Raw genomic sequence first — 20196 nt, forward strand, 5'->3', positions numbered from 1 at the left:
CCGACGCCATTTTAATGCCCCTCTGCTTCATGAATATTAATGAGCTGACCACAACCATCACCCACCCCTTGTGAATACTAATGAGCCCCCTCATTAGCATTAATTAGCATCCCCTAACCACGCCCGGCCTCATTATGATTATTAACGAGCTGCCACATCATGCGTCATGCTCCTCATTAATATTCATTACTCATTTTCCAATTAGAGCCGCCCTATATTAAGAATGAGAGGCCAGTGTGGCCATGCCCCCTCATTAATATTAATGAGGACCCACATGGCAGCCGATGGAGTGGGCGTGGCCGAATAAAGGGTGTGGCTAGCGGGGCGGGGCGTTACAACCAAATAGGGATTCGAATAGGCGTGGCTTTGTGTGAAGGGGCGTGGTTTCGGCGATGGGGCGTGGCCTTGGCGGGGGGGCGTGCCCGCCCTTTGGCGCCATCTTGCGGCGCGCCGGCGCCATCTTGCGCATGCGCAGCGCGGCCGCCGCCTCGGCCGCCAGGGGGCGCTGCCGCTCCCCGCCGTCCCCTCACGGCGCTCCCCCCCCAGGACACCCCAAAAACCCCAAAAAACAGCCCCAAAACCTCCCGAAAACACCCCAAAACCACCCGAAAACACCTCCGGGATCCGCTTTTGGAGCTCAGGTGAGACATCCACAAATCGTCTCTTCGGGACCCCCTCCAAAAACCCCCCCAAAACCACCCCCACAAACCACCCCAAACCCACCCTAAAAAACCCTAAAAAACAGCGCCAAAACACCCGGAAAGAGCCCTAAAAGCACCTTCGGGACCCCCTTTGGTGCTCAGGTGAGAAAACCCCAAATTCTCCCACGGGACCCCCCAAAAACACCTGAGGGAGGCCCCCCAAGAACATCCCCGGGACACCCCCAAAAACGCCCAAAACCACCCCAAAACCACCCCAAAAACGTCCTAAAACCACCCCAAAAGCACCTTCGGGACCCCCTTTGGAGCTCAGGTGAGACATCCCCAAATCCTTCTCCGGGACCCCCCAAAAACACCCCCGGGACACCCCCAAAAACGCCCAAACCACCCCAAAAATGCCATAAAAAAGCCCAAAACCACCCCAAAACCACCCCAAAACCACCCCAAACCCACCCCAAAATCCCCTCCGGGACCCCTTTGGAGCTCAGGTGAGACATCCCCAAATCCTCCTCCGGGACCCCCCAAAAACTCCCCCCTAAACACCCCAAAACCGCCCCAAAAATGCCATAAAAAAGCCCAAAATCACCCCAAAACCACCCAAACCCACCCCAAAACCACCCCAAAAATACCCAAACCCCCCCCAAAATCCCCTCTGGGACCCCTTTGGAGCTCAGGTGAGACATCCCCAAATCCTTCCCCGGACCCCCCAAAAACTCCCCCCAAAACACCCCAAACCCACCCAAAACCACCCCAAAAACACCCAAAACCACCCCAAAAACACCCAAAACCACCCCAAAAACACCCAAACCCACCCCAAAATCCCCTCCAGGACCCCTTTGGAGCTCAGGTGAGACATCCCCAAATCCTCCTCTGGGGCCCCCCAAAAACTCCCCAAAATCACTCCCGAGCACCCCAAAAATGCCATAAAAAAGCCCAAAATCACCCCAAACACACCCGAAAAACTCCCCAAAAACACCCAAACCCACCCCAAAATCACCCCAAAACTGCCCCAAAAATGCCATAAAAAAGCCCAAAATCACCCAAACCCACCCCAAAATCACCCCAAACCCACCCCAAAACCACCCAAACCCACCCCAAAATCCCCTCCAGGACCCCTTTGGAGCTCAGGTGAGACATCCCCAAATCCCCTCCCCAGGACCCCCCAAAAATCCCCAAAATCCCCAAAACCCCAAAATGCCCAAAAATGCCCAAAAATGCCCAAACCTCCATTGGGTTCCAAGAACTTTAATGCAGCACAGAGAGGGGGAGGGGCAAAACCAGCTGGGGCTCCCAGTGCTCCCAGTTTGAGCTCCCAGTGCTCCCAGTTGGGGCTCCCAGTGCTCCCAGTTTGGGCTCCCAGTGCTCCCAGTTTGGGCTCCCAGTTGGGGCTCCCAGTCCCTCCCAGTTGGGGCTCCCAGTGCTCCCAGTTTGGGCTCCCAGTGCTCCCAGTTTGGGCTCCCAGTGCTCCCAGTTGGGGCTCCCAGTTTGGGCTCCCAGTCCCTCCCAGTTGGGGTTCCCAGTGCTCCCAGTTTGGGCTCCCAGTTGGGGCTTCCAGTGCTCCCAGTTGGGGCTCCCAGTGCTCCCAGTTTGGGCTCCCAGTTGGGCTCCCAGTGCTCCCAGTTTGGGCTCCCAGTTGGGGCTCCCAGTCCCTCCCAGTTGGGGCTCCCAGTGCTCCCAGTTTGAGCTCCCAGTCTGGGCTCCCAGTGCTCCCAGTTTGGACTCCCAGTCCCTCCCAGTTTGAGCTCCCAGTTGGGCTCTCAGTCCCTCCCAGTTGGGGTTCCCAGTCCCTCCCAGTGCTCCCAGTTTGGGCTCCCAGTCCCTCCCAGTGCTCCCAGTTTGGCTCCCAGTCCCTCCCAGTGCTCCCAGTTTGGGCTCCCAGTCCCTCCCAGTGCTCCCAGTTTGGGCTCCCAGTGCTCCCAGTTTGGCTCCCAGTCCCTCCCAGTGCTCCCAGTTTGGCTCCCAGTCCCCCCCAGTCCCTCCCAGTCCCTCCCAGTGTTCCCAGTTGGGGCTCACAGTGCTCCCAGTCCCTCCCAGTCCCTCCCAGTCCCTCCCAGTCCCTCCCAGTCCCTCCCAGTCCCTCCCAGTCCCTCCCAGTGCTCCCAGTCCCTCAGGGGGTCTCGGGGGGCGGCTCCGGGGGGGGTTGGGGCCCCCCCAGTCCCAGCAGCTCCTGCAGGGCCGGGGGCAGATCCTGGGGGGGGAACAGCGGGGTCACCCGGGGTCACCGGGGTCACCTGGGGTCACCCGGGGTCACCTGGGGTCACTTTGGGGTCACCTGGGGTCACTTTGGGGTCACCCGGGGTCACCTGGGGTCACCTGGGGTCACCCAGGGTCACCCGGGGTCACCTGGGGTCACTCAGGGGTCACCTGGGGTCACTTTGGGGTCACCTGGGGTCACTTTGGGGTCACCCGGGGTCACCCGGGGTCATTTGGGGTCACCTGGGGTCACCCGGGGTCACCTGGGGTCACTCAGGGGTCATTTGGAGTCACCTGGGGTCACTCAGGGGTCATTTGGGGTCACTTTGGGGTCACCTGGGGTCATTTGGGGTCATCTGGGGACATTTCCAGGGTCAGTTTGGGGACATCTGGGGGACATTGGGGTCACTCAGGGGTCAGTTGGAGACATTGGGGTCAGGTTTGGGGTCACTCAGGGGTCATTTGAGGTCACTTAGGGACATTTCTGGGGACACCTTGGGGACACTTTGGGATCACTTTGGGGACACTTTTGGGGACAGTTTGGAGACACTTTTGGGGTCACTTTTGGGGACACCTTGGGGACAGTTTGGGGACACCTGGGAGTCATCCTGGGGACACTTTGGGGTCAGTCTTGGGGACAGTTTGGGGTCACTTTGGGGACACTTTGGGGTCAGTCTGGGGACACCTTGGGGACACTTCAGGGTCACTTTTGGGGTCACTTTTGGGGACAGTTTGGGGACACCTTGGGGACACTTTTGGGGTCAGTCTGGGGACACTTTTGGGGACAGTTTGGGGTCACTTTTGGGGACAGTTTGGGGTCACTTTTGGGGTTACTTTGGGGACAGTTTGGGGACACCTTGGGGACACTTTTGGGGTCAGTCTGGGGACACTTTTGGGGACAGTTTGGGGTCACTTTTGGGGACAGTTTGGGGTCACTTTTGGGGTTACTTTGGGGACAGTTTGGGGACACCTTGGGGACAGTTTGGGGACACTTCTGGGGTCACTTTGGGGACACCTTGGGGACACTTCAGGGTCACTTTTGGGGCACTTTTGGGGACAGTTTGGGGACACCTTGGGGACACTTTTGGGGTCACTTTTGGGTCACTTTGGGGACACTTCAGGGACACCTGGGAGTCACCTTGGGGACACTTTTGGGGTCAGTTTTGGGGTCACTTTGGGGACACCTTGGGAACATTTCTGGGGTCACTTCTGGGACACTTCCAGGTCTCTTTTGGGGTCACTTTGGGGACACCTGGGGACACTTGGGGACACGTTGGGGACACCGACCTTGGTGGCCGCCAGCTGCAGGAAGATCCCCTCGGCCCTGCTGAGCACCTCCCCCACCTCCAGGGACAGCGCAGGGGACACCTGGGGACAGCAGGGACACCCCAGTGTCACCTCAATGTCACCAGTGTCATCTCAGTGTCACCTCAGTGCCACCAGTGCCACCCCAGTGTCCCTGCTGAGCACCTCCCCCACCTCCAGGGACAGCGCAGGGGACACCTGGGGACAGCAGGGACACCCCAGTGTCACCTCAGTGCCACCAGTGCCACCCTGGGGTCACCAATGTCACCCCAGTGCCACCCCAGTGTCCCTGCTGAGCACCTCCCCCACCTCCAGGGACAGCGCAGGGGACACCTGAGGACAGCCCAGTGTCACCTCAGTGTCACCTCAGTGTCACCAGTGTCACCTCAGTGTCACCTCAGTGTCACCAATGTCACCCTGGGGTCACCAGTGCCACCCTGGGGTCACCAATGTCACCAGTGCCACCCCAGTGTCCCTGCTGAGCCCCTCCCCCACCTCCAGGGACACCTGGGGACACCTGGGGACAGCCCAGTGTCACCTCAGTGTCACCTCAGTGCCACCCGGGGGTCACCAACCCTGTCCCAGTGTCCCCACCCCCGATGTCCCCACCCCAGTGTCCCCAGTGCCACCCCAATGTCCCCAATCCCATCCCAGTGTCCCCAGTGCCACCCTGGTGTCCCCAACCCTCTCCCCAGTGCCACCCCCTGTCCCCACCCCAGTGTCCCCAGTGCCACCCCAGTGTCCCCATCTCAGTGTCCCCAGTGCCACCCGCTGTCCCCACCCCAGTGTCCCCACCCCGATGTCCCCAGTGCCACCCCAGTGTCCCCACCCCAGTGTCCCCACCCCCTGTCCCCACCCCAGTGTCCCCACCCCAGTGTCCCCACCCCCTGTCCCCACCCCAGTGCCACCCCAGTGTCCCCAGCCCCCACCCCCTGTCCCCACTCCCTGTCCCCACCCCAGTGTCCCCACCCCAGTGTCCCCAAACCCACCCCAGTGTCCCCAGTGCCACCCTGGTGTCCCCACCCCAGTGTCCCCATCCCAGTGTCCCCAGTGTCCCCAGTGCCACCCCGATGTCCCCAGTGCCACCCCAGTAGTCCCCAGCCCTGTCCCCTGTCCCCACCCGCTGTCCCCACCCCCTGTCCCCACCTTGTCCCCGTCGCTGTCCTCGCTGTCCGTGTCCCCCTGGGCCGCGTCGCTGTCGCTGTCACTGTCCCCGAGGGTGTCCCCAGGGCTGTCCCTGTCCCCAAGGGTGTCCCCGAGGGTGTCCCCGAGCAGCTCCAGCAGGGCACAGGTGACCAACAGGTGGAAGTTGGGGCACGGCAGCCCCGTCCAGAGCACCTGGGGACACCCGGGGACACCAGGGGACACCCGGGGACACCAGGGGACACCAGGGGACAAATGAGCCCTAGATGGCAATAAACGGCCCCCAAAGGTCCCCAAATGTCCCCAAACCCCCTCAAAGCCACCCCAAATGTCCCAAAAATGTCCCCAAATGTCCCCAAACCCCCCAAAGCCACCCCAAATGTCCCCAAAATGTCCCCAAATGTCCCAAAAATGTCCCCAAAATGTCCCCATACCCCCTCAAAACCACCCCAAATGTCCCCAAAAATGTCCCCAAATGTCCCCAAACCCCCCCAAAACCTCCCAAAATGTCCCCAAATGTCCCTAAACCCCCCAAACCCCCTCAAAATGTCCCCAAATGTTCCCCAAATGTCCCCAAATGTCCCAAAAATGTCCCCAAATGTCCCCAAACTCCCTCAAAACCACCCCAAAACAACCCACAGCCACCTCAAATGTCCCCAAATGTCCCCAAAATGTCCCCAAATGTGCCCAAACCCACTCAAAATCACCCTAAATGTCCCCAAAATGTCCCCAAATCCCCTCAAAACCACCCCAAATGTCCCAAAAATGCCCCCAAATGTCCCCAAACCCCCCAAAGCCACCCCAAATGTCCCCAAAATGTCCCCAAATGTCCCCAAACCCCTCAAAACCACCCCAAATGTCCTCAAATGTCCCCAAACCCCCTCAAAACCTCCCCAAATGTCCCCAAATGTCCCCAAAATGTCCCCAAATGTCCCCAAACCCCCTCAAAACCACCCCCAGCCACTTCAAATGTCCCCAAATGTCCCCAAACCCCCTCAAAACCACCCCAAAACAACCCCTAGCCACCTCAAATGTCCCCAAATGTCCCCAAACCCCCTCAAAGCCACCCCAAATGTCCCCAAAATGTCCCCAAACCCCCCAAAACCACCCCAAATGTCCCCAAATGTCCCAAAACCCCCTGAAAACCACCCCAAAACAACCCACAGCCACCTCAAATGTCCCCAAATGTCCCCAAAATGTCCCCAAATGTCCCCAAACCCCCTCAAAACCACCCCAAAACCACCCCTAGCCACCTCAGTTGTCCCCAAATGTCCCCAAAATGTCCCCAAACCCCCTCAAAACCACCCCAAATGTCCCCAAACCCCCTCAAAACCACCCCAAATGTCCCCAAATGTCCCCAAAATGTCCCCAAAATGTCCCCAAACCCACTCAAAGCCACCCCAAATGTCCCCAAATGTCCCCAAATCCCCTCAAAACCATCCCAGATCTCCCCCAAATGTCCCCAGATCATCCCCAAATGTCCCCAAACCCCCACAGCACCACCCCAGACCTCCCCAAATGTCCCCACAGTGTCCCCAGGTGTCCCCAGGTGTCCCCAGGTGTGGCTGTCACCTCCCAGAGGCGCCGCGTCCCCTCCAGGCCGAGCTGGGGCTGCACCCGGAGCTGGAGCCAGCGGGAGCACAGGCGGCGGGGCCACCCCCGGCCTGGGGACAGTGGGGACACTCAGGGGACATTGGGGACATTGGGGGGATTGGGGACACTGGGGACACCCAGGGGACATTGGGGACACTGGGGACATTGGGGACATTGGGGACATTGGGGACACTCAGGGGACATTGGGGACAGTGGGGACATTGGGGACATTGGGGACATTGGGGACACTGGGGACATTGGGGACACTGGGGACACTGGGGACACTGGGGACACTGGGGGACATTGGGGACACTGGGGACAGTGGGGACATTGGGGGATTGGGGACACTGGGGACACTGGGGACATTGGGGACATTGGGGACACCCAGGGGACATTGGGGGGATTGGGGACATTGGGGGACAGTGGGGACATTGGGGGACATTTGAGAGACTGGGGACATCATTGGGGACATTGGGAAACACCCAGGGGACATTGGGGGGATTGGGGACAGTGGGGACATTTGGGGACATCATTGGGGACATTGGGGACAGTGGGGATAATGGGGACATTGGGGGATTGGGGACACATTGGGGACACACAGGGGACACTGGGGACACTGGAGCCATTAGGGACACCCAGGGGACACTGGGGACACCCAGGGGACACCCAGGGGACATTGGGGGGATTGGGGACAGTGGGGAACATCACTGAGGACACTGGGGACATTGGGGACACTGAGGGGATTGGGGACACTGGGGTCATCAAGGACACCCAGGGGACATTGGGGACACTCGGGGGACAAAGAACTTTGGGGTTTTTTTCCCAATTTTTTTTCCTCATTTTGGTTTTTCCCCTTTTTTTTTAAATTTTTCCCCAATTTTTTTTTGGTTTTCCCCAATTTTTGGAGCTTTTTTCCCCAATTTTTTTTGTTTTTTCCCCAATTTTTTGAGATTGTTTTTCCCCAATGTTTGGAGTTTTTTTCCCTTTTTTTTTTTGTTTTTCCCCAATTTTTTGAGCTTTTTTCCCCCAATTTTTGGAGCTTTTTTCCCCATTTTTTTTGAGCTTTTTTCCCCAATTTTTTGAGCTTTTTTCCCCAATTTTTGAGCTTTTTTCCCCAATTTTTGGAGCTTTTTTCCCCAATTTTTTGAGATTTCCCCCCCCAATTTTTACCGTTTTTCCCCCAATTCTTTGAGATTTTTTTCCCCAATTTTTGGAGCTTTTTCCACAAGTTTTAGATTTTTTTCCCCAAATTTTTTTTGCTTTTTTCCCCGATTTTTTGCGGTTTTTTTCCCCAATTTTTAGATTTTTTTCCCCAATTTTTTGAGCTTTTTCCCCCAATTTTTGGAGCTTTTTTCCCCAATTTTTTGAGCTTTTTTCCCCAATTATTTGAGATTTTCCCCCCAATTTTTAACGTTTTTCCCCCAATTCTTTAAGGTTTTTTTCCCCAATTTTTGGAGCTTTTTCCCCAATTTTTAGATTTTTTTCCCCAATTTTTTGAGCTTTTTCCCCCAGTTTTTGGAGTTCTTTTCCCCAATTTTTGCAGATTTTTTTCCCCAATTTTTTGAGATTTTTTTCCCCAATTTTTTGACAATTTTTCCCCAATTTTTTGAGGGTTTTTTCCCCACTTTTTTTTAGTTTTTCCCCAATTTTTTTTTGTTTTTTCCCCAATTTTTGGAGCTTTTTTCCCCAATTTTTTTTTGTTTTTTCCCCATTTTTAGGAGTTTTTTTTCCCAATTTTTTGGGAGCTTTTTTCCCCAATTTTTTGCGGGTTTTTTCCCCAATTTTTAGATATTTTTCCCTAATTTTTTGAGCTTTTTTCCCCAATTTTTGGAGCTTTTTTCCCCAATTTTTTAAATTTTTTCCTCAATTTTTTTTGTTTTTTTCCCCAAATTTTTTTTGTTTTTTTCCCCAAATGTTTTTTGTTTTTTTCCCCAATTTTTTGAGTTTTTTTTTCCCCAATTTTGAGCTTTTTCCCCCAATTTTTTTTGGTTTTTTCCCCAATTTTTGTGGGTTTTTTCCCCATTTTTAAAGGTTTTTTTCCCCAATTTCCTTTATTTTACCCCCAATTTTTTTTTGGTTTTTTTCCCCCAATTTTAGGGGGTTTTTTTTTCCCCCTTTTTTTTATTTTTCCCCCAATTTTGGAGCTTTTTCCCCAATTTTTTTTGGTTTTTTTTCCCCAATTTTTTTGGGAGCTTTTTTCCCCAATTTTTTTTGGAGTTTTTTTCCCCAATTTTTGTGGTTTTTTTCCCCAATTTTTGAGATTTTTCCCCAATTTTTTGAGCTTTTTTCCCCAATTTTTTGAGGGTTTTTTTAAAGTTTTTTCCCAATTTTTTGACATTTTTTCCCCAATTTTTGGAGGTCTTTTCCCCAATTTTTAAAATTTTTTCCCCAATTTTTTTTGTTTTTTTCCCCAAATGTTTTTTGTGTTTTTCCCCAATTTTTGAAGCTTTTTTCCCCAATTTTTTGAGCTTTTTCCCCCAATTTTTTGAGCTTTTTCCCCCAATTTTTTGAGCTTTTTTCCCCATTTTTTTTTGTATTTTTCCCCACTTTTAGAGTTTTTTTCCCCAATTTTTGGAGGTTTTTTCCCCAATTTTTTGAGATTTTTTTTCCCAACTTTTTGAGCTTTTTTCCCCAATTTTTTGACAATTTTCCCCCAATTTTTGAGCTTTTTTCCCCAATTTTTTGACAATTTTTCCCCAATTTTTTGAGCTTTTTTCCCCAATTTTTTGAGGGTTTTTTCCCCACTTTTTTTTGTTTTTCCCCAATTTTTTTGATCTTTTTACCCCAATTTTTTGAGCTTTTTTCCCCAATTTTTTGAGGTTTTTTTCCCCAATTTTTGTGGTTTTTTCCCCAATTTTTTTTGTTTTTTCCCCAATTTTTTTTGGTTTTTCCCCAATTTTTGGGGCTCTCACCCAGCAGGTGCCCCAGGCCGGGGTTGAGCACTCGCACCAGTGCTCCCAGTTCTCCCAGTCTGCGCCGCAGCCCCGCCCGGCCCGGCCCGAAATTCTCCCCCTGGGGGGGCACAGGGGTCACCAAAAAACCAAAAAACCCAAAATATCCCCAAAATAGCCCCAAAAAAACCCAAAATCCCCCCAAAAAACCCAGAAATTCCCCTCTAAAAATGCCAAAAACCCCCAAAATAGCCCCAAAAAACCAAAATTTCCCCATAAAAACCCAGAAATGCCCCCCAAAACCACCAGAAACCCAAAAAACCCCAAAAAACCCAAAATATCCCCAAAAACCCCAAAAATTCCCCCCAAACCCCAAAAATATCCCCAAAATAGCCCAAAATATCCCAAAATAGCCCCAAAAAACCCAAAAATTCCCCCCAAAATATCCTAAAATAGCCCCAAAAATCCCCAAATTCCCCCAAAAATCCCCAAATCCCCCCCCAAAAGGCCCCAAAATAGCCCAAAACAGCCCCAAAAATCCCAAAAAGCCCCAAAATAGCCCAAAATAGCCCAAAAAAACCCCAAAATTTCCCCCAAATCCCCAAAATAGCCCAAAAAACCCCCAAATTTCCCCCAAATCCCCAAAATAGCCCAAAAAAACCCCAAATTTCCCCCCAAAAGCCCCAAAATATCCCCAAAAATCCCCAAATTCCCCCAAAATAGCCCCAAAAAACCAAAATTTCCCCCCTAAAAACCCAGAAATGCCCCCCAAAACCACCAAAAACCCAAAAATATCCCCAAAAACCCCAAAATAGCCCCAAAATAGCCCAAAACATCCCAAAATATCCCCAAAAAACCCAAAAATTCCCCCCAAACCCCAAAAATATCCCCAAAATAGCCCAAAATATCCCAAAATATCCCCAAAAAACCCAAAATCTGCCCCCAAACCCCAAAAATATCCCCAAAAATCCCCAAAATATCCCAAAATAGCCCCAAAAAATGCAAAAATTCCCCCCAAAATATCCCAAAATAGCCCCAAAAATCCCCAAATTCCCCCCAAAATATCCCAAAATATCTCAAAACAGCCCCAAAATATCCCAAAAGCCCCAAAATAGCCCAAAATATCCCCAAAAAACCCAAAAATTCCCACCAAAATATCCAAAAAACCCCCAAATTCCCCCAAAAAGCCCCAAAATATCCCAAAATATCCCCAAAAAACCCCAAAATTCCCCCAAAAAAGCCCCAAAATATCCCCAAAATATCCAAAAAACCCCAAATTCCCTCCCAAAATCCCCAAAATATCCCCAAAAAAACCCAAATTCCCCCAAAAAGCCCCAAAATATCCCCAAAAATCCCCAAATTCTCCCCCAAAAAGCCCCAAAATATCCCCAAAAATCCCCAAATTCCCCCAAAATAGCCCCAAAAAACAAAAATTTCCCCCCTAAAAACTCAGAAATGCCCCCCAAAACCACCAAAAACCCAAAAATATCCCCAAAACCCCAAAAATATCCCCCAAACCCCAAAAATATGCCCAAAAAACCCCAAAATAGCCCAAAATAGCCCCAAAAAATGCAAAAATTCCCCCCAAAATATCAAGAAAACCCCCAAATTCCCCCAAAAAGCCCCAAGATAGCCCCAAAAAACCCAAAATTCCCCCCAAAAGGCCCCAAAATATCCCAAAATAGCCCAAAAAACCCCAAAAATTTTCCCCAGATCCCCAAAATAGCCCCAAAAAAACCCAAATTCCCCCCAAAAAGCCCCAAAATATCCCCAAAAAAATCAAAAAAATCCCCCCAAAATATCCAAAAAACCCCAAATTCCCCCAAAAAATCCCAAAATATCCAAAAAACCCAAAAATCCCCTCCCAAAAAATCCCAAAACAGCCCCAAAAATCCCCAAAATTGCCCCAAAAAACCCCAAACCCCCAAATTCCCCCCAAAATCCCCACAAAGCCCCAAAATATCCCCAAAAATCCCAAATTCCTCCCCCAAATTTTGACATTTCCCTCCTCAAATCCGGAAATTCTCCCCAAATTTCGAAATTCTCCCCAAATTTTCCCATTTTCCCCCAATTTTTGACATTTTTACCCCCAAAATTTTGAATTTTCCCCCAAATTTTCCCTTTTCCCCCAAATTTTCCCATCTCTTCCCCAATTTTTTGCATTTTCTCCCCAAATTTTCCCATTTCCCTCCCAAAATTTTAAAATTCTCCCCAAATTTTTGCCATTTTTCTCCAATTTTTGACCTTTTGCCCCCAAATTTTCCCCATTTTTCCCCCCAAATTTTCACAATTTTCCCCCAAATTTTCCCATTTTCTCCCATTTTTTGACCTTTTCTCCCCAAATTTTTTCATTTCCCCCCAAATTTCCCCATTTTCCCCCAAATTTCCCAATTTTCTCCCATTTTTTGACCTTTTCTCCCCCAAATTTTCCCATTTTCCCCCAAATTTTCCCATTTTCCCCCAAATTTTTCCATTTTCCCCCCAAATTTCCCCATTTTCCCCCCCAAATTTTCCCATTTTCCCCCAAATTTTCCCATTTTCCCCCCAAATTTTCCCATCTTTTCCCCAATTTCGCCAATTGTTTCCCATTTCCCCCCAATTTTTGACCTTTTCTCCCCAAATTTTCCCATTTTCCCCCCAAATTTCCCCATTTCCCCCCAAATTTCCCCATTTCCCCCCAAATTTCCCCATTTCCCCCCAAATTTCCCCATTCCCCCCCCAAATTTCCCCATTTTCTCCCCAAATTTTCCCATTTCCCCCCAAATTTCCCCATTTTCCCCCCAAATTTTTCCATTTTCCCCCCAAATTTTCCCATTTTCCCCCCAAATTTCCCCATTTTCCCCCAAATTTTCCCGTTTTCCCCCAAATTTCCCCACTTTCCCCCCAAATTTTCCCATTTTCCCCCAAATTTTCCCATCTCTTCCCCAATTTTTTGCATTTTCTCCCCAAATTTTCCCATTTCCCTCCCAAAATTTTAAAATTCTCCCCAAATTTTGCCATTTTTCTCCAATTTTTGACCTTTTGCCCCCAAATTTTCCCCATTTTTCCCCCCAAATTTTCACAATTTTCCCCCAAATTTTCCCATTTTCTCCCATTTTTGACCTTTTCTCCCCAAATTTCCCCATTTCCCCCCAAATTTCCCAATTTTCTCCCATTTTTTGACCTTTTCTCCCCCAAATTTTGATATTTTCTCCCCAAATTTTCCCATTTTCCCCCCAAATTTTCCCATCTTTTCCCCAATTTCGCCAATTGTTTCCCATTTCCCCCCAATTTTTGACCTTTTCTCCCCAAATTTTGCCATTTTACCCCCAAATTTCCCCAAATTTTCCCATTCCCCCCAAATTTCCCCATTTTCCTCCCAAATTTCCCCATTTTCTCCCCAAATTTCCCATTTTCTCCCCAAATTTCCCCATTTCCCCCCAAATTTTCCCATTTCCCCCAATTTTTGACCTTTTCTCCCCAAATTTTGCCATTTTACCCCCAAATTTCCCCAAATTTTCCCATTTTCCCCCCAAATTTTCCCATCTTTTCCCCAATTTCGCCAATTTTTTCCCATTTTCCCCCAAATTTTCCCCATTTCCTCCCCAAATTTCCCCATTTTCCCACAAATTTCCCCATTTCCCCCCAAATTTTCCCATTTCCCCCCAAATTTTGACCTTTTCCCCCCAAATTTCCCCATTTTCCCCCAATTTTTGACTTTTTTCCCCTGATATTTTCCCATTTTCTCCCAAATTTTTGCATTTTTATCCCAAATTTTCCCATTTCTCCCCCATTTTTGACATTTTTTCCCTAAGTTTTCCCATCTTTTCCCCAAATTTCCCCATTTTCTCTCCAATTTTCCCCATTTCCACCCAAATTTCCCCAAATTTTCCCATTTTCCTCCAATTTTCCCCATTTTCCCCCAATTTTTGACCTTTTCTCCCCAAATTTTGCCATTTTACCCCCAAATTTCCCCAATTTTCCCCCATTTTCCCCCCAAATTTTTCCATTTCCCCCCCAAATTCCCCAATTTTCCTCCCAAATTTCCCCATTTTCCCCCAATTTTTGACCTTTTCTCCCCAAATTTTCCCATTGTCTCCCCAAATTTTCCCCATTTCCCCCCAAATTCCTCCAAATTCCCCCCAAATTTTCCCATTTTCCCCCAAATTTTCCCATTTAACTCCCAATTTTTGACCTTTTCTCCCCAATTTTCCCATTTTACCCCCAAATTTCCCCATTTTCCTCCCCAATTTTTACATTTTCCCCAAATTTTTGACTTTCCCCCCTCAAATTTCCCCATTTCCCCCCAAATTTCCCCATTTTCTCCCCAAATTTTCCCATTTTCTCCCCAAATTTCCCCATTTTCTCCCCAAATTTCCCCATTTTACCCCCAAATTCCTCCAAATTCCCCCAAATTTCCCATTTTCCCCCAAATTTCCCCATTTCCCCCCAAATTTCCCCATTTTCCCCCCAAATTTTCCCATTTTACCCCCAATTTTTGACCTTTTCTCCCCAAATTTCGCCATTTTACCCCCAAATTTCCCCAAATTTCCCCATTTTCCCCCAATTTTCCCATTTCCCCCCAAATTTTCCATTTTCCCCCCGAATTTCCCCATTTTACCCCCAAAGTTCCCCAAATTTTCCATTTTTCCCCCCAAATTTTCCCATTTTTTCCCCCAATTTTTGACATTTCCCCCCAAATTTTCCCATTTCCCCCCAATTTTTCCCCAATTTCCCCCCAATTTCCCCAATTTCCCCGTTTTTCCCCCCCAATTCCCCGTTTTTCCCCCCAAATTTCCCCAATTTTCCCCCAATTTCCCCATTTTTCTCCCCAATTTCCCCCCCAAATTCCCCAAATTCCCCGTTTTTCCCACCAAATTCCCCCAATTTCCCCAAATTCCCCGTTTTTCTCCCCAATTTCCCCCCCAAATTTCCCAATTTCTCCAATTTCCCCATTTTTCCCCCCAAATTCCCCGTTTTTCCCCCCAAATTTCCCCAATTTCCCCGTTTTTCTCGCCAATTTTTCCCCAATTTCCCCGTTTTTCCCCCCAATTTCCCAATTTCCCCGTTTTTCCCCCCAAATTCCCCCAAATTCCCTCAATTCCCCGTTTTTCCCCCCAATTTCCCCAATTTCTCCCCAATTTTCCCAATTTCCCCATTTTTCTCCCCCAATTCCCCGTTTTTCTCCCCAATTTCCCCAAATTCCCAAATTCCCCGTTTTTCTCGCCAATTTTTCCCCAAATTCCCCCAATTCCCATTTTTCTCCCCAATTTCCCCGTTTTTCCCCCCAAATTTCCCCAATTTCCCCATTTTTCTCGCCAATTTTTCCCCAATTTCCCCGTTTTTCTCCCCAATTTCCCCAATTTCCCCAAATTCCCCGTTTTTCTCCCAATATTCCCCGTTTTTCTCCCCAATCCCCCCCCCAATTTCCCAAATTTCCCAATTTCCCCCCAATTTCCCCCAATTCCCTGTTTTTCTCCCAAATTCCCCATTTCCCCCCAATCCCCTCCCAATTTCCCCAATTCCCCGTTTTTCTCCCCAATTTTTCCCCAATTTCCCCAATTTCCCCAAATTCCCCGTTTTTCTCCCCAATTTTTCCCCAATTTCCCCAATTCCCCGTTTTTCCCCCCAATTTCCCCAAATTCCCCGTTTTTCTCCCCAAATTTTTGCCATTTCCCCCCAATTTCTCCCCAATTTTCCCAATTTCCCAGTTTTTCTCCCCAATTCCCCGTTTTTCTCCCCCAATTTCCCCAAATTCCCTGTTTTTCTCCCCAAATTCCCCTTTTTTCTCCCCCAATTTTTCCACAATTTTTCCCCAAATTCCCCGTTTTTCTCCCCAAATTTCCCTATTTCCCCCCAATCCCCCCCCAATTTCCCAAATTCCCCGTTTTTCTCCCCAAATTTCCCCAATTTCCCCAATTTCCCCATTTTTCCCCCCAATTCCCCGTTTTTCCCCCCAATTTCCCCAATTTCCCCAATTTTTCCCCAGTTTCCCCCAATTTCCCCGTTTTTCTCCCACAATTCCCCAATTTTTCCCCAATTTCCCCCAAATTCCCGGTTTTTCTCCCAATATTCCCCGGTTTTCCCCCCAACCCCCCCCCAATTTCCCAAATTCCCCGTTTTTCTCCCCAATTCCCCGTTTTTCCCCCAAAATTCCCCGTTTTTCTCCCCCAATTTTCCCAATTTCCCCGTTTTTCTCCCCAATTTCTCCCCAAATTTCCCCAATTTCCCCATTTCCCCGTTTTTCTCCCCAATTCCCCGTTTTTCTCCCCCAATTTTTGCCATTTCCCCCCAATTTCTCCCCAATTTTCCCAATTTCCCTGTTTTTCCCCCCAATTTCCCTGTTTTTCTCCCCCAATTCCCCGTTTTCTCCCCAATTTTCCCCAATTTCCCAAATTTCCCTATTTCCCCCCAATTTCCCCCAATTCCCCGTTTTCCCCCCCAAATTCCCCAATCTCCCCCAAATTCCCCGTTTTTCCCCCCAAATTTCCCCAATTTCCCCAATTTCCCCGTTTTTCTCCCCAATTTCCCCCCAATTTCCCCAATTTCCCAAATTCCCCGTTTTTCTCCCCAATTTTTCCCCAATTTCCCCAATTTCCCCTTTTTCCCCCCAATTTCCCCCAATTTCCCCCCAAATTCCCCAAATTCCCCGTTTTTCCCCCCAAATTTCCCCAATTTCCCAAATTCCCCGTTTTTCTCCCCAATTTCCCCAATTTCCCAAATTCCCCGTTTTTCCCCCCAAATTTCCCCAATTTCCCAAATTCCCCGTTTTTCCCCCCAAATTTCCCCAATTTCCCAAATTCCCCGTTTTTCTCCCCAATTTCCCCAATTTCCCCAATTCCCCGTTTTTCCCCCCAAATTTCCCAATTTCCCTGTTTTTCTCCCCAAATTCCCCAAATTTCCCAAATTCCCCGTTTTTCTCCCCAATTTCCCCAATTTCCCCAATTCCCTGTTTTTCTCCCCAAATTCCCCAAATTTCCCAAATTCCCCGTTTTTCTCCCCAATTTCCCCCAATTTCCCCGTTTTCCCCCCCAATTTCCCAATTTCCCCGTTTTTCTCCCCAATTTTTCCCGTTTCCCCCCAATCCCCCCCAATTTCCCCAATTTCCCCGTTTTCCCCCCAATTTCCCCCAATTTCCCAATTCCCCGTTTTTCCCCCTAATTTCCCCCAATTTCCCCGTTTTCCCCCCAAATTCCCCCAATTTCCCCAATTTCCCCGTTTTTCTCCCCAAATTTCCCCAATTTCCCCAATTCCCCGTTTTTCTCCCCAAATTCCCCAATTTCCCCAATTTCCCCATTTTTCCCCCCAATTTCCCCAAATTCCCCAATTTCCCCATTTTTCCCCCCAATTTCCCCAATTCCCCGTTTTTCTCCCCAAATTTCCCCAATTTCCCCGTTTTTCCCCCAAATTTCCCCAATTTCCCCATTTTTCTCGCCAATTTTTCCCCAATTTCCCCGTTTTTCTCCCCAAATTCCCGATTTTTTCTCCCCAATTCCCCATTTTTCCCCCCAATCTCCCCAATTTCCCCAAATTCCCCATTTTTCCCCCCAAATTTCCCCAATTTCCCCATTTTTCTCACCAATTTTTCCCCAATTTCCCCGGTTTTCCCCCCAATTTCCCCAAATTCCCCATTTTTCTCCCCAATTTCCCCAATTTCCCCAATTCCCCGTTTTTCCCCCCAATTTCCCCAATTTCCCAATTCCCCGTTTTTCTCCCCAATTTCCCCCAATTCCCCATTTTTCTCCCCAATTTCCCCCCAAATTTCCCCCAATTTCCCCAAATTTCCCCAATTTCCCCCCCAATTTCCCCCCAATTTCCCAATTTCCGGGTTTTTCCCCCCAAATTTCCCGGGCTCTCCCTCACCAGGCTCTCCATGACTCTGCAGAAGGCCCAGAACGCCTCGGCCTCGTCGGGGGCCACCCCGGCCAGGGGGGCCAGGACCTCGCTCATCCCCCCCACGTACCCTGGGAACCCAAAAAAACCAAATTTACCAAAATCCCCAAAATTTACCCCAAAAAAATCCCGATTTTCCCACCCAAAACCACCAAAAAACCCCAAAAAAACCCCAAATTTCCACCCCAAAATCCCAATTTTCCCCCAAATTTCAGCCCAAAATCCCCCCAGGCCCTCGCTCATCCCCCCCCACGTACCCTGGAACCCCAAAAAACCCAAATTTACCAAAATTCCCAAAATTTACCCCAAAAAAATCCCAATTTTCCCACCCAAAAATCCCAAATTTCCACCCAAAAATCCCAATTTTCCCACCCAAAAATCCCAAATTTCAGCCCCAAAATCCCCCCAGGCCCTCGCTCATCCCCCCCACGGACCCTGGAAATCCCAAAAAAACCAAATTTACCAAAATTCCCAAAACTTACCCCAAAAAAATCCCAATTTTCCCACCCAAAACCCCCAAAAAAACACCAAAAAATCAAAAATTCCCACCCAAAAATCCCAAATTTCAGCCCCAAAATCCCCCCAGGCCCTCGCTCATCCCCCCCTGGACCCTGGGAACCCAAAAAAAACCAAATTTACCAAAATCCCCAAATTTTACCCCAAAAAAATCCCCATTTTCCCACCCAAAAACCCCAAATTTCCACCCAAAAATCCCAATTTTCCCCCAAATTTCGGCCCCAAAATCCCCCCAGGCCCTCGCTCATCCCCCCCACAGACCCTGGAACCCCAAAAAAACCAAATTTACCAAAATTCCCAAAATTTACCCCAAAAAAATCCTGACTTTCCCACCCAAAAACCCCAAAAAAACCCAAAAAAAACCCAAAATTCCCACCCAAAAATCCCAAATTTCAGCCCCAAAATCCCCCCAGGCCCTCGCTCATCCCCCCCACGGACCCTGGAATCCCAAAAAAACCAAATTTACCAAAATTCCCAAATTTTACCCCAAAAAAATCCCGATTTTCCCACCCAAAAACCCCAAATTCCCACCCCAAAATCCCAATTTTCCCCCAAATTTCAGCCCCAAAATCCCCCCAGGCCCTCGCTCATCCCCCCCACGGACCCTGGGAACCCAAAAAAACCAAATTTACCAAAATCCCCAAATTTTACCCCAAAAAAATCCCGATTTTCCCACCCAAAAACCCCAAAAAATCCCAATTTTCCCACCCAAAAATCCCAAATTTCAGCCCCAAAATCCCCCCAGGCCCTCGCTCATCCCCCCCACGGACCCTGGGAACCCAAAAAAACCAAATTTACCAAAATCCCCAAATTTTACCCCAAAAAAATCCCGATTTTCCCACCCAAAAACCCCCAAAAAATGAAAAAAAATCAAAAATTTCAGCCCAAAAATCCCAATTTTCAGCCCCAAAATCCCCCCAGGCCCTCGCTCATCCCCCCCACGGACCCTGGAAATCCCCAAAAAACCGAATTTACCAAAATTCCCAAATTTTACCCCAAAAAAATCCCAATTTTCACACCCAAAAACCCCAAATTTCCACCCCAAAATCCCAATTTTCCCCCAAATTTCAGCCCCAAAATCCCCCCAGGCCCTCGCTCATCCCCCCCTGGACCCTGGAAATACAAAAAACCCAAATTTACCAAAAACCCCAAATTTTAACCCAAAAAAATCCCGATTTTCCCACCCAAAAACCCCAAATTTCCACCCAAAAATCCCAATTTTCCCCCAAATTTCAGCCCCAAAATCCCCCCAGGCCCTCGCTCATCCCCCCCCTGGACTCTGGGAACCCAAAAAAACCAAATTTACCAAAATTCCCGAATTTTACCCCAAAAAAATCCCGATTTTCCCACCCAAAAACCCCAAATTTCCACCCAAAAATCCCAATTTTCCCCCAAATTTCAGCCCCAAAATCCCCCCAGGCCCTCGCTCATCCCCCCCACGTACCCTGGGAACCCAAAAAAACCAAATTTACCAAAATCCCCAAAACTTACCCCAAAAAAATCCCAGTTTTCCCACCCAAAATCCCAAAAAAATCCCCAAAAAATCAAAAATTTCCACCCAAAAATCCCAATTTTCCCCCAAATTTCAGCCCCAAAATCCCCCCAGGCCCTCGCTCATCCCCCCCACGTACCCTGGGAACCCAAAAAAACCAAATTTACCAAAATTCCCGAATTTTACCCCAAAAAAATCCCAGTTTTCCCACCCAAAATCCCAAAAAAATCCCCAAAAAATCAAAAATTTCCACCCAAAAATCCCAATTTTCCCCCCAAATTTCAGCCCCAAAATCCCCCCAGGCCCCTGGGAATCCCCAAAATCCCAAAATTCACCCAAAAATTCCAAATTTTACCCCCAAAAAATCCCGAATTTCCCCCAAAAATCCTCCCCAAAAAACCCCCAAAATTCTCCCCAAATTGCCCCAAAACTCAACCAAAAAATCCTAAATTTTCCCTCTGAATCCCCCCCAAAATCCCCCAAAATTCCCCCAAAATTCCCCCAAAATTCCCAAAAATTTTCCCAAAAATTC

At 49.0% G+C, this 20196-nt stretch overlaps 1 protein-coding gene across 2 annotated transcripts; it reads right to left on the reverse strand.

Moving 5' to 3' along the window:
* Window positions 1-2716: 2716 nt before the first annotated feature.
* LOC132322861 (TBC1 domain family member 17-like) lies at window positions 2717-17747 on the reverse strand. 2 transcript variants are annotated; one of them, XM_059837583.1, is made up of 6 exons: window positions 17627-17746; window positions 9806-9905; window positions 6873-6964; window positions 5304-5495; window positions 4140-4220; window positions 2717-2847 (listed from the first exon to the last, which is right to left on the reverse strand). In XM_059837583.1, the coding sequence occupies exons 1-6, from the start codon at window positions 17711-17713 to the stop codon at window positions 2767-2769; spliced, it is 633 nt and encodes a 210-aa protein (XP_059693566.1). In that variant the 5' UTR covers window positions 17714-17746; the 3' UTR covers window positions 2717-2766. The 2 variants fall into 2 exon arrangements, with proteins under 2 accessions (XP_059693566.1, XP_059693567.1); XM_059837584.1 differs by lacking the exons at window positions 2717-2847; window positions 4140-4220 and adding an exon at window positions 4407-4490 and having other exon boundaries at window positions 17627-17747.
* Between the last annotated feature and the right edge of the window lie 2449 nt (window positions 17748-20196).

Source organism: Haemorhous mexicanus, unplaced genomic scaffold (genome assembly GCF_027477595.1).
Source record: "Haemorhous mexicanus isolate bHaeMex1 unplaced genomic scaffold, bHaeMex1.pri scaffold_172_ctg1, whole genome shotgun sequence".
Classification (NCBI taxonomy): domain Eukaryota; kingdom Metazoa; phylum Chordata; class Aves; order Passeriformes; family Fringillidae; genus Haemorhous; species Haemorhous mexicanus.

Bases quoted from the DNA above. Each gene is read 5' to 3' on its own strand.
- LOC132322861 (XM_059837583.1), bottom strand. From the start codon at position 17,713: ATGAGCGAGGTCCTGGCCCCCCTGGCCGGGGTGGCCCCCGACGAGGCC. The intron at 6,965-9,805 runs GTGAGAGCCCCA...CACTGTCCCCAG, and splicing joins CGGCCTGGGGCACCTGCTGG to GCCGGGGGTGGCCCCGCCGC. The intron at 2,848-4,139 runs GTCGGTGTCCCC...TTCCCCCCCCAG, and splicing joins TGCAGCTGGCGGCCACCAAG to GATCTGCCCCCGGCCCTGCA.